The sequence below is a fragment of the Chiloscyllium punctatum genome, chromosome 24 (genome assembly GCF_047496795.1).
Source record: "Chiloscyllium punctatum isolate Juve2018m chromosome 24, sChiPun1.3, whole genome shotgun sequence".
NCBI classification, from domain to species: domain Eukaryota; kingdom Metazoa; phylum Chordata; class Chondrichthyes; order Orectolobiformes; family Hemiscylliidae; genus Chiloscyllium; species Chiloscyllium punctatum.
In genome coordinates, this window is record NC_092762.1 from 78,425,083 (window position 1) to 78,438,730 (window position 13,648).

Below are 13,648 nucleotides of genomic sequence, written 5' to 3' on the forward strand. Positions count from 1 at the left end.
CCATAAATGGTAATTGTGATTTTGTAAATGAATTGGCTAAACTGGTTTCTATCTAAGATCCATATTAGGAAGATATTAATCCACTTAAAATGCCATCAATATGGTATTTTCAATTTCCTGCTCTTAAATTATTTTAGCTTCAACGTGTTAACTGTACTATTTGTGTAGATTGTATTCTTGGACAGGAACTATACTGGGCTTGGTGTGAAGTGGTCTGCGATGACCCGGATCCGTGAAGAGTCTCCACATATTTTAACTTGACTATATTTAAAACAAAATCGAAAATACTGCAGGCCCTGAACGCCTAAGAACAGGTAGGTCAGATAGAATTTGGGGAGAGAGAATGAATCTGGCGGGATATTTACTGTTCATCAGAATGATTTCAGCTTGTGTTTCTTTCAAAATCACTTTTAACATATTACAACTTCGAAAGTCCTTTCACAGCAGACCCAGTGAAGAAAATGCGACAGCGAGCATTCATCACGAGATAGTTAATAGGTGTCAGAATGCTTGATAGAAGAGGATGACTGTCAGGAGCATTTTAGAGGAAGAGGAGAGGTGCCCAGGCAGCGAACGAAACGGTCAAGGTGTTAAAATCGCGATGTGCAAGTGGCCAAAGTTATAGGAGTACAGAGATCTTGAAGGGTTTGGCTCTGAAGGAGGTTTAGCAGAAGTAGAGGAGGGAAGAGGATCGGGACACCATACAGGGATTTGAAGGTAAGCATGAGAGTTTGGGTTTAAGTCAAGGCGTTGTCAAACTCGGAGCTAATACAAGTCAGTGAACGCAGGGATGGTGGTTAATTTGGACTTGGTGTGATATAGGATACAGGCATTTAATGAGCTTAGCTTTACAGTGTGGGTGGCCAAGCAGGAGGACCCTGGAAGAGGAGCGAGCCCAAGTTATACAGTTACATTCATTATGAGGTGCAGTATGACGAGTTGGAAGCACATGGAAGGGAGAAAGATAATTGAGTTAACTAGCGCGAGAGTACGAGGGTTTTTCAACAAAGCAACTTTTATAAATAATTTAAAAAATCAGTGCGATATTATTCAGAATTAAGACGTGTTCTTACCTCCTACTCTTTTTGATATTCTTCACACTTATTCAATATTACACGTGTGCAGAAAGAGGTCCTACAGTTGATTCCTTCTTAGTGGATTACGCGCTGCAAGTTGATTTTTTTTATTTTCTATTAGATGCGTTGCTTCGGAAACAGGTAAGAAAGACGGTTCCCTGTAAGGATTCATGCACAAATTATCCTGCTCTCAAAATTTAAAAAAACAATTCCATTCCATTGTTAGCACTGTAAAATTCCAGGAGGATCACGCCGAAGAATCAGTCTCAAGTCGGCGTAAACTCTAGAGTATTTTAACATGAATTGCTAATTTGTTCATGTTCTGAAAGGGGGTCACTGAACTCGGAACGTTAACTCTTAACGTTTCTCTCTCTCTCTCTCCACAGATGATGCTGCTAGATCTGCTGAGATTCTCCAGCACTTCTCTGTTTTTGTACGCTAATTTGTGATATGTGATTGAAGGATGGTGGAGTTTACTTAAAGTTTGTTGATTTGCGATGCAATGACTTTTAAAATGTGACTTGCGATTCCCCTGAGCCGTGTTTACAGCGGCAGGGTGCTCAGGGAGTCGCATGCGGAATTGTTACAGGCTTTGGAAGGGAATGTAGCGATTTAGTGGGTTCCCATTGTGACGTCATCCGCCCGGGGACCCGCGGCCATTGGTCGGCCGCTCCTCGGCGGCTGCCACTCAAGACGGCGGCCCGCCCTAACATGGTCCTGTCCCGCCCCCGCCCAGCTCCGATTGGTGAAGACGCCTCGGAGGCGCCCGGCTCACAACTGGTGGAAGGTGCTTTCATTCATAATTTCCAGCGCTCCCGCCTCCTCTTTCCGCCACCTCCTCCTCTCTGCTCGCTCCCACCACACCTCCCTCTCCAAGCAGGCTAGGTTGCGCGAGTGTAATAGGGGTTGGATTCACTCTTCCTTTTTTTTTCAAAAAAAAGGAGCTGCTCCTGTTGAAAGTTGTGGTTCAGGCACCGTATGGAGACGGCGGCTGGAGGCTTTGATTTGCAACCAGAGTTTTGCGCGTGAAGACCGCCGGACGGATTCATCGGCGATGATGAACGTGGAGGTGGCTGTGCTGCTCTTTCTGGCCCTTTGGGTTTGTGTTTGGACGGAAGATTCTGGGAAAGTAGTTGCTGACCGCTACGCCGTGTACTGGAATAGCACCAACCCCAGGTAATGCAATTTGCACATCAGAGAGGTGTAACGGGGGAGCGTTTACATTTATGTTCTGCATGTATTTTTAATTTATTTTTGGTGAGAGTGGAAGAGTTTGCCTTCATTCCTCTAGTTCCTTGATTCCCAGTAACCTAATTTCCCATTGATTTGCTCTGTTTTATTAAGCATCCAAAAGTTGCTTTTATTTCCGCCGTCTCTTGTAATTGTTTAGCTTCTCAATCATAACAAATTACTTTTTTTTGAACACGAGGGAAAACGACGTACAGACAGCGCCTGACCCAAGCCGGATCGTGCACAGATTTATTGACCTGTTAATTTCAGATGTCTGAAACTGATGCGGAAAGCCAGCCTTGCTGGAGGAACTGAGATTTTCCTTCGCTTTTAAAATGCCAACACCAAACTTACGGGTGCCTTTCATCTCACTTAACCGAGCGAGCAGCGAACGCCTTGCGCAGCGCTCTTTAATTTTCCTCCTTTTGTTTTAAGGAGAACGCTTTTGTATTAAAGTGAAGACGTAGTCACTTAGAGGTGTGTGGCCGCTGAGCAAAAAAAAAATCAGTTTGCAAAAGGCGTAGGTTTTTGTTAAGGGTGAATTTGTAAGGGGATTGCAGTGACTGACACGTAAAACGCGGCTGATCCGAAGAGATACTGCAGTGACAAAGATTCCTGTATCACCCCTTGTATTTTATCGCTGTTAAAAATTTGGATCCATCTAACAGATGTTACAACAGTGATCGATGCACTATTTTGGGGGCGCGATTACATAAGTTCATTATTGAGTTGGAATGGGCCACTCACATTCTATGTGGAGTGAGGAAGGACAGCTTTTCATTGTTTAAACTTTATTTTCCCTCACTCGATACCGCACGCCCTTTCTTGAATGAGATTGTTTAATTCGGGGAAAAATTGAGCACCCTTTTCCCGTAAACGTCGAACATTGTGTAACTACAATGTGCGTGGAAGGTGTTTTCTTTTGTCGATGAAGCCGCGCCACCTGAAGCTGGTCTTGAGATAAGATTATTGAGTAGAGTCTCGGGGAGGAGAGCGAGGAAGGAATGAGGTTTATTAGCAAGGCTACCCAGGTGCAACCGTAAGAAGCTTACTCCTCAGTCCGCCGTAGAAAATGAGCTCACTATAGCCTCTCCCTCTCTAAACCACACGGTTGTTTCACCGCGTGTCTCTGTTTCAGTCTCTGGTTTATGTGGTTGTCATCAGGTGTAATTCTAGACTTGGAAGTTCTCAAAACCAAACAAACATTCGCTTTCATCCCTGACCCAGCGAACTTTTTAGGCCAGTGTACAATTTGAAAATGATTCTTTAAAAAGCAAAGGAAGCGGTGTGAATGAACTCTGCCTTTCGAGTACATAATTCAGTTTTGAGTTTTGTCTCCTGTCTGAAGAGTTAACGAGAGACTCCAGACTCGTTTTCTCTTTAAGGAAAAGGACAAGATTGTTGAAATAGTCCAGGACGGCTTACACTGGATCTTGTTCTGAAGCAGGTGCTGGAGTAAAGTGTGGGGCACTTTGTGTTCAAGAAGCGAGCCTGTTGCTGAGATTTCATACCCCCGTGCTAAGACAGCACCTGAAATTATTCAGTTTTATACCAGATTCTATTTCTGCAGTTCAGGGAGAGCAGACCGCTTCCCGGGTTAAAATCCCGACTGCCCACTCTTGCAATTAGCAATTCCAGCGCGTTTCTGGTTTAGGTCAGTCAACGCTCACATTCCGCACCCACTCCAAGGTAGTCAGCAAAGACCCATTCCTTTTGACCTGTGACAAAGACAATCGAGATAACAGAGCAGGCACCGCTGCTTGACTTGGCATCGGTCGAGGTATTTAAATACGCCGTAATTGCGCCGTATCCGCGAGATTCCGAAGCTGGCGAGGAGAAAGCTCTCGCCATCCCTGCCTGTCGCACCCTCTTTCATTTACAAAGTGAAAAAGCTAAGCTTCCCAAGTCTGGGCTGCAACCGTCAGTGCCCTTGCCTATTCGGTCTCTCTGTTTCTGCTCTTCCAATGTATAAAAGTTTGAGAGGTTACCCCACACTTCGTGTGGATGTATCCGATCCCTTTCATTGGCACCCAAGCACAAATAAAAAGCTTGATTTCAAATCTGGACCAGGAGGGAATAACTTAACATTTTAATTGTGCCAAAGTAATGCGCTCTGTTTGCCTCAAGACAGCTCAGATTCTGTCAGCGAGTCCTGCGTATTGTCGGGCTTGTGTTTATTACCATACACTAACCTACAGGAGATAGGTTTGGTATCAACTGTAGCTAAGCACTCTAAAAGTGGTTTGAATTCTTTTGTTTTATTCAACTGAAGGATAGGTTCACAGTCAGTCCATCATTTTAACTTTGGTATTTGTAACACTGCCAGTTGTACTTAGCAATTTTTTTGGTCTTTAATTAGCAATTTTTGCTCATTATCTGTTTGATCACAGCATTTGTTCTCCAAGGTACTTTCATACTAACATTTTTGATGTTCATGGATGCATTTAAACTTTATCACCATGAAGGTAAGCCAACACTTTCAAAAGTGGATAAGGAAATATTGATGCGAGTAATATTCCCAATTAACTTTTCAGGAGAAGTATTGGAGCTGTCTCAGTTTCTGTAACTCTCCATCTGCCTCATATTTATCTCCCCTCTATATTTATCCAGCTTCCACGATCTTAGTGTGGTAATGAAAAAAAATCAATAACTATGTTAGTAATTTATGTTAATACCAAATTACAAACGTGCCTCGCTAATAATAGCTGGACAGTCAGTAAATGGTAGCGCTCTCAATATTACATGGACTAATTTGAATTTACAATGCAAATTACCCAGCTAGATGCAGCATGGTGATACACATCGTTATAATAAATTGTTCCTATAAAATTGATAGCCTTGCTCACAGACAGAGGTAATGGGAGTTTTTAATGAAGCTGCCTGTACGTGGTTAATTTATACATGAGTTTCATAACAACAGGTTCGTTTACACAAAATAAGGATTTTGTGTTTTAGTTGCCTTAAACTCTCTACCAAGCTGTAAGTGGACCTGTCATATGAGAGTATGTGACATTTTATAAATCACACAAAAAATGTGATACATTGAAAATAAATAAGCAGCCATATATAGACAGTTCAAAGCTCTCTCAAATGAGGGAAAATATGATGTGTGATTTATTATTACCTCATTTCCTAATTTATTCTTTATTAAGATCATTCAAATGCCGTTTTACCCCTTTCTAACAATTGTCTTCTCTGCATCCCTGATACTGCTGCTTAGCAGTCCTATCAGAGATCAATACAGACTTGAAGAAAGACATTTTTTTTTCTGTGAGCTCCACAAAAAAGACCCAAAAAATGTATTACTTTTTTTTTTTCTGTGGAGTCTATGAACCACTTTAAGGAAATTATATAGGAGCAGCTCTTAACAAGTTCTTTTGAAATGTTATTTGTCATGGTTAATAGTGTGCCAGGGGACTTTAATCGGTAAATCGACAAAATCTAATATTCACTAGGTAAGGCCTCACGATTATATTATAACTGTTTAAATACTGAACAGCTACTTATTTTATTTTTCCCTTTTATAATATCCAGCAATCTATTTATTGTGCTTGTTGGCAAGCAAGAGATTAGACTGATTGTAAGGTATTGCTTTTTAAAACATCTTGCTGTGCCTCAGCCATCCCACCTAAAATGCATGGCAAGTCAACTCAAACTGGAACAAAAATCCCATTGATTGGATCCTAATTATGAAAATAAACATAAACTGGTATTTTCAATTAACTGGGTTACAGTGGGATCTCATTACATGAAATACTTCAGCTTGAGACACGAGTCGCATATAAGAAAGGACTGATAATTTAAAGTAATGATATTGGGAACTTGCATCTGCTGAGAGTTTATATAATTCAGAGTTCTATAAAGGAATCTGCATGTTGACAATGTTGTACAGAAATATTTCTTAACACAAATCCTTTCCTTGTGTATGCATCGTGTAACTCCCCATACCTTTTAATATATAATTACCACATTGATAATTTTTTTAAAATGGAACATAGAGAGAGAAGTAAAGGCTCTTGTGCCGCGGTGGTAGTGCCCCTAATTCTGAGCCAGGAAGCCTGAGTTATTGTGTAATAAAATCTCTGAATAGGTTGATTTTGAAAAGCTCTAGAAAACAGTGGTAGGCTATTCAGCACCTTCAGCCTGTTCTGCAATTCAGGTAGATCATGCCTGATTTATTCCTCAGCCTCCATATCTTGCTCCATACCTCTTGATACCCTTGCCTCACAAAAATCTATTGATCTCTGTTATGAAAGCGTTAATTGAATTGTGATCACTGTTTATTTTGGGAGGGAGCTCCAGACTGCGAGTACCCTTTGTGTGAAAAAGTGCCTTCAGGTTTCACTCAATAGCTTCTTCCACAAGAGGAAGCATTTTCTCTTCATTTACTCTGTCAAATGGTCCTTATCCTTTGAGACACCTTGATCAGGTCACCCCTCAGTCTTCTTTACCCAGGGGAGTACATGCCAAGTGTATGCAACGTGTCCTCATAATTTAACTCTAAGTCCCAGTCACTGGGGTAAAATCCTGGAATTCTCTTCGTAACAGCATTGTGTGTCTACTTGCAGTACTTGGACTGCAGCGGTTCAAGAAGGCAGCTCACCTTCTCAAGGACAACCAGGGTTAGGCAATAAATGCTAGACAGCCAGCAATATTCAACAAATGAGTAAAACAAACCATTCGGGTGCACTCTGTGCTGCATATCCTTCCCAAGGCCATTGTATTCCTCCTCTGATGTCGAGCACAGATCTGGGAATTATGGCCAAGGACATCAAGTATCTTGATGTATAGGAGGTGCAGGAGAAATGGCGTAAGACATTGTAATAATTATGTTAAGTACAGTAAGGTTCATTTTGTAAGTTTATGATTTCAGCTAAATTTACTTGAAAGATCAGTCTGTTGCTTCCATCAGTAAGGAAAATGGAAAGGATGGGTGCATGCAGCAATCCATTAGTCAAGGTTCTGTCTGACCTTTGCTCAGAAATGGGGAGAGAGAAGGGTTCTTGTTCAGGGCATCTCACGCTCCATTACAAAATATAATTTTAACCACCAAAGTTCACAGTCTCATGGATAATAGTTTCAATAGTTAAAACCTCACAAGTAAGCATTATTGTCCGGTGTAATTTCTTTTGCTGATTTGGTCCATTACCAAAAGTGCTTCCCCACCCATTGTTGAATAATTAGCTTGGTTGCCCATTAAAAATTTAATCAGCTGTGAATCCAGTGATCATTTGAAACCTAACTGATATATTTTTACTTTTGAAGAAATTAGTAATTTCTGTTTCTAATTAGGATCAGTATTCCTGCTAAGCTCTGTTTCTTTTCGCTTAAAACACTATCTTTTAAAATCTCGAATGTAATCAAAATAAACAAACCACACAGAACTCCCCTAGGATTTGCTTATCTACACTTGGAACGCTTCAGTGAGAACTTCCTTTTTGGTACTGCAATGATTGTTTCAGGAAATGAAGGATATTGTACCCATTAATGGCATATTACTGGATTTTTTTTCATTTGCGGTAAAGATTTGCAATTCACACGTGCCACAGTCACGGAATTCCAGATTTAAGGGCGTGGTTGTCTTAAGGTTCAGTCGCCAATAGTGGAGCAATAGAAGTGAAATGGGTGATTGCATGAGAAGTTATTCATAATTCACTCGTGGGACATGGGCGTCACAAACTGGGCCAGCATTTATTGTCCTTCCCTAGTTGGCCTTGCAAAAGTTGTATTGAGCGGTCCACTTGAACCGCTGCAGTCCATCAAGTGTTGGCACTCACAGTGCTATTAGGGCAGGAGTTCCAGAATTTTGATCGCATGACCTTGAAGAAATAGCAATATATTTCCATGATTCTGGATGGTAGAGTTCTCATGTATCTGTTGCTAGGTATTAATGGCTGTGGTATGACATTTGATAATGGTTCTGTGATCACCACTACTGAGACTAGCTTTCAGCTCCAGATTTAATTAATTAAACTTAAATTTCTCTAGCTACCATTGGTGGGATTTGAACCTGTGCCTCTACAGCATTAGCCTGGGCCTCTGGATTACTAGTCCAATGATATTGTCCCCGGCAATTCCTCCATTGGGGGACCTCTAAGGGTAGTTTGATTGCAGTAGATGAGAAATGGAGAATGGAACTTTGGAGGGATGTGAATGCTAGAATCGCAGTTTTGAAATTGAGCTATTGCATTGCTTGGGGTCAACACAGGTCAGTGAGCAAGGGAGTGATGTATGGATGGGACTTTATTGTAAGGTAGTACTAGGTCTGCGGAATTTTGTATTGAAGTTGGGAGACTGATTGCAAAAACATTGCAATGATTGAATGTGAAAGAAAGAAAAGCAGGGATCAGGGTTTCATCTGGCAGTTGAGTGGGGACAGTGGGTGATATTATGCAGGATTTGAGCTGCATTTTACTCCCTGTGTCAAATGGGACACAGGGAGTCAATAGCCTGAGACAGGGACTAGGGAAGGGATCGGTATCAACGGCAAGAGAACTGATTTCAGGACAGGTTTGTATAGGTCTTCAATCCTGGATCTTTGACCAAACATTTGGCTATCTGTCTCTATCTTGAGTTTAGTGTCATCATTTGCCCTGGCAACGTGGGATGAAAATGGTGTCATATGAATATAAATTGTTGTGTAGGTGCAATATTCTCCGACTGGGCATTTTTTGGAATTATCTGAACAATTAAATAGGTTAGGTACTATTTTAAAATTGGTGTTGTTTTTAAAAGAGATGTGTAAATAGGTGTAATTTTAACAAGGTTAATGATCCCTGCTGTGATGGGCCTGTCCACATTGTCTCTCTGACTGTCAGTGCGCAGAGGGTTGCTGCATTCTGAGTTTCCCCAGTCATGCTGCACCATCAGCAGAGTCGGATTTCTGGACAGAATCTTTAACACGTGGGAGGGACTGCGAGTGTGATTTTCACACGTGTCATTATTAATTTCACTGGTGTGAAATAGCAGTACCGGCTGCTGTAAAACTGGCTTAGTAAAAGCACAACGTTGTCAATCATTACTGAGCCTGCTCATTTTGTAATTTTCATGGAAAAGTTCATGTGCCAAATTATTTCCCTCGTTCACTCACCATTGGTCAGTGGCTTTAATATAGAATAGCAATCACTGTGGGGGTTGTGGCGAAAGTTCCAGTGTGTGGTTTTCAAAGGAAGGAGCAGGCACAGAGCGGGACTGTGGAATCCACCCGTGCGAGACTTTAGTAAAAAAAATCCCCCAATGCCTTGTAATCAAAATGGAACTTGACGTGGTCAGTCACCGTAATGCTGTAGCTCTGATCACTACTAAATTGTCCATTCCAGGTTAATGCCTGCCTCATCCAAGCGTAGAATTCCCATCTGCCAAGCCATTTTCCATTCAACCGACCCACTGTATAAAATTCCGTAAGTTTAACTATAACATCTTGATTCTGGCTTAGCACATCTCTCTAATTAAAAGGTCTTTAATTATCAGCAAGGCAACTATTCTGCTGGCATCTTGCACCTGATGGTTTGCTGTACAAACAGCAAGGCACTGTTAAATAATCTGCAGCAAAACATTTGTTTTGAAAGAGCACAATAGAAATGTTTGATCAGCAGGAGTGTTGACTTGTTGCTCTGCTTGGTTTGAAGTGCCAAATTAATGACTTTGGCAATCTGCAGAATGGGTGTTAGAAGTTGACTGCTTTTTTGGTGGACAACCTAGGAGTCTGTAGAACTTCAACAGAGAGTAATGAGTGGGTATGTGAAATTTTCAGAGCAATGCTCTAGTTGTCTTTTCCCCTCACTCGGATTTTAGTACATTGCACTGGCTATTTGTGAACAAGTATCCTTTTTATATCAAAGGGTTACTGCAGGACAGCTGCCAGCAGAACAGAGGAATTCCATTCTTCCTATCCCAGCGTTGATGCTATTCACTTGGATCTACATCTAGCCACGTTCTCGTGCTTACCTTCCAAAGACCCCTGCCTCAGCGTCCTTTTGGACGGGCATGTTCCAAATTTCCACTACTGTTTGCAATTATAGTCCCTTCCCTGATAGCACTCCTGAATGGCCCAATCCTATGTTTTAAGATTTGGAGGTGCTGGTGTTGGACTGGGGTGTACAAAGTCAAAAATATCATGACACTAGAGTGTCATGTGCTTTTTGACTATTTTTTAAGATTTAACCCCTTGTTGTATGAAGGTTTGTATTTAAAACAAAGCTTGCATTCATTAAATAGTGAGTTCCGAAGAAGGGGCAATTAAAAGCGAAATATCATGGCTGCTGTAAATCTGAAACAAACACAGAATGCTGGAGAAACTCAGCAGGTCTGGAGAGAGAAATAGTCAACATTTCGCATCCAGTATCAGACTTCTTCAGAACAGGTACCAGACCTGCTGAGTTTCTCCAGCATGCTGTGCTTGTTGCTGCAGGAGAGTCATACTGTTCCTGAAATGTTAATTGTCCCTCTTTCTCAACAGATGTTGCTAGATTTGATGAGTTTCTCCAGCACTTTTTAAATTTTCATTTATCAAATATCACTTGCACTCCATAAACTGCTGCTTTACCATGAATGTGCATTTGGAAAGAACACTGAGCTGTACAAATGGAGGTCAAGTACTGGTTGTCAGTCATTGGTATTTGGAGTGTGGAAACAATTTCAGATGACTGGTTAAAGGGATTTCATATTAAAATAGGTTCGCTTTGGGATATATTTTCCTGTAGGATATTAGTACCAATTCATTAAATAATCTCAATTGTGGCAGCAGTAAAATGCATAGAAACCTGGATTTTAAAGTGTAGCCCTTTTTAAGAGGGCTGGCTGGATCCTTGTTTGGATCCAAGGGCTGTTTCTGTACATTAACAATCCTGTTTCTCAAGCACGCATCTGTTCCAACGGGCAGTGGGCACCTGCTCTCCACTGCTGAGGAACAATTATCATTGCAAAGGCAGAACAGACAGACTGATTATAAACAGGATTTGCACCTAAGCATTTGATGCTGTAAGATGATACTGCGATCAGTAAGGTCCCCAACCTAGTGGTTACAGCCACAGTGGCCATTGTGTGAATGTGTCACAGATATCAGTAGATGTCAGGTATCTTTGCTCCTCTGGTTTCGGGTATTGGATTTATATTGTATTTTGCAGTGATCGTTCTAATTTTATTTATGTTACAGATTGAGAAAGCTCTGTTTTCACAACCAATGATCCCTTGTTCAGTTCCTTTTCTTTCTAAAGAGTATAATTTAACAGTTGACTGAGAAATATTAAAGCAATTTGCTGTGCCCTAGGAGGGAATAGTAAGGTTGGTCTTGGAGTCAGTGCTATGGGTCTCAGGCTGGAGTTAGTGGATTTCTACCCCTGCCCCTCCCAGTATGACTATCACTATTACATTTGAAATAACTGTTAATTTAAAGTAGTGTAACAAATATTATGAGGTTGCAGGATCAGTAATATCTTATTGACTTGTTTTATTGCAGAAGATGCTGTAGTTTAAGCTGAGAAAATGTTAATTCTCTGGGTTTCAATGATTGTAGCACACCTATAGAATTTTACTGCATTGTCAATATATAAAAACAAAATCCCATTCCATCTCACATTTCAATAACTTCTTCTGTTGGCATGTGATTTTTGATCTTGTGTCCAACTGAACTGTCTAGAACATCAGCTGCAGAGCTATACTGTTGCCCTTCCAACCTTAGATCCTGCCTGTAGGGTTGTTTATTGAGCTGTTTAACACAAGCACTGGGTACTGGTGAATCCAAATCAATCAGTGACAATTGATGAATTAAGTGCAATGACTTGTTTGATCATATTTTTCTGAATTGTGATTAGGTATCAATAGGTTAAGTAAACTCTGTCATGGTGCAGGATTTTCATAAATTGATGGAAATGGAAGCAAGAGTGAACAGTAATTGGGCAATGAGATGGCTGATCTGCAGGTCCTCCTCAGTATGTTACAGCATATTAAGTACTTACTGAAATATGATCACATTTATAATGTGGAAGATGTTACAATTTGTGCACAGCAAGATCCCAAAAGCTGCAACGGCAGCAATTTATGTTTATTTGTGATGTTGGCTGAGGGATAAATATTGGTCAGGACACCATCCTTGGCTTATCTTCAAATATTAATTAAATATCCTTTCCACAAAAGACTTAGTTTAAAGTCTCGCAGGAGCCAGGTCTGACAGTGCAGCACTCCATCAGTACTGTACTGGGAGTACCAGTCTAGATTTCCTCCTTCAGCCTCTGGAGGGGCAACTTGAATCCACAACATTCTGACTCAAGTGCTGAAACTGCTAACGACTGAATTAGGCAATGGGTTGGGGAAAAGGCGAGTGGGGGGGGAGAGAGAGAGAGAGAGAGAGATGGACAAAATGCCTTGCAAAGTCATGGTGAGAAAGCTTGTCAAGAAATCTAACTGATACCTAAGAAATCAGTGCTGCTAACACAGGGCAAAGTATAAATTTATACTCTTAAAATGCATTGAAAATAAGTTTATTGATGGCCATATCTGTTATTTACAAGTCAACTAAATGCACAAATTTTATTTTTGAAGCCACGGATTTCAATCCAAAATCCTAAGACTTTGTGTGTCCATTGAGGGGGTCCACAAAGTCAGTCTGTGCATCCTGTGATACAGAGGTGCTATGACGGGAAACATTGTATTAGGATTCACGCCACTTCATGCAGCAGCTGTTTATCAGGCTTTGCGCCAGACTTGCAGCTGGGCTGCGTTTTCCATGTGCATCGTGCCGTTGATTCCTTGATCAAACCAAGGCAAGAAACAGTACATTCAACCATGTGCTGCTGGTTTCAAAGCAGCTGCAAATCGAAAATAAATTGGACATGTGTGTGTTTTGCTTCTTAAAAAAAGTCGGCTTCAACTCACTGCTTCTTTTTCAGTTCCACCCTTCCCACTGATCCCTTCACTCTTAGCGAGTGCATCGGATAGTAAATTGATTCATTGACACACGAGTACTGCCTCAAGAACAAGGCTTTGGCAAGATTGAATTCATTTATGATCAATAGATCGCAAGCTCAATTCTATCCACAATATATTCGAGCTGTAATTGACCTTTAGACAGATCAACATACAAACACAGAGGCAGACACACACGCTCACATCCCGCAGAGCATCTATAAATCAATCACTTAATTTTCCTTTTCTGACTGTTTAACTTATATAAAGTCAAGTTTAGCTGCTTTTACTTTCTTGTTGACTGTTGCAGCACTATTTGTAAAACTATTTACCTGAAGGAAGTCTCTCCCAGCTTAATCTTCTCATCAGTGTCACCCCTGGTTTCCTCATCTATCCCTCCATGGCTCAGACATCTTCCCTCCCAAATTCTCAGTATTAAA

At 41.0% G+C, this 13,648-nt stretch overlaps 1 protein-coding gene across 2 annotated transcripts in view; it reads left to right on the forward strand.

Moving 5' to 3' along the window:
* The first annotated feature begins 696 nt into the window (after positions 1-696).
* Positions 697-13,648, forward strand: part of LOC140494726 (ephrin-A5-like) — a 374,348-nt gene continuing 361,396 nt past the window's right edge. Inside the window, exons 1-2 of one of the 2 annotated variants that reach the window (XM_072594265.1) lie at positions 697-717; positions 2,018-2,252. In XM_072594265.1, coding sequence (XP_072450366.1) covers positions 2,131-2,252 — 122 coding nt within the window. In that variant the 5' untranslated portion in view covers positions 697-717; positions 2,018-2,130. Of the gene's footprint in view, positions 718-1,941; positions 2,253-13,648 lie in introns of those variants that run through there. The other variant, XM_072594266.1, reaches the window with a different exon arrangement.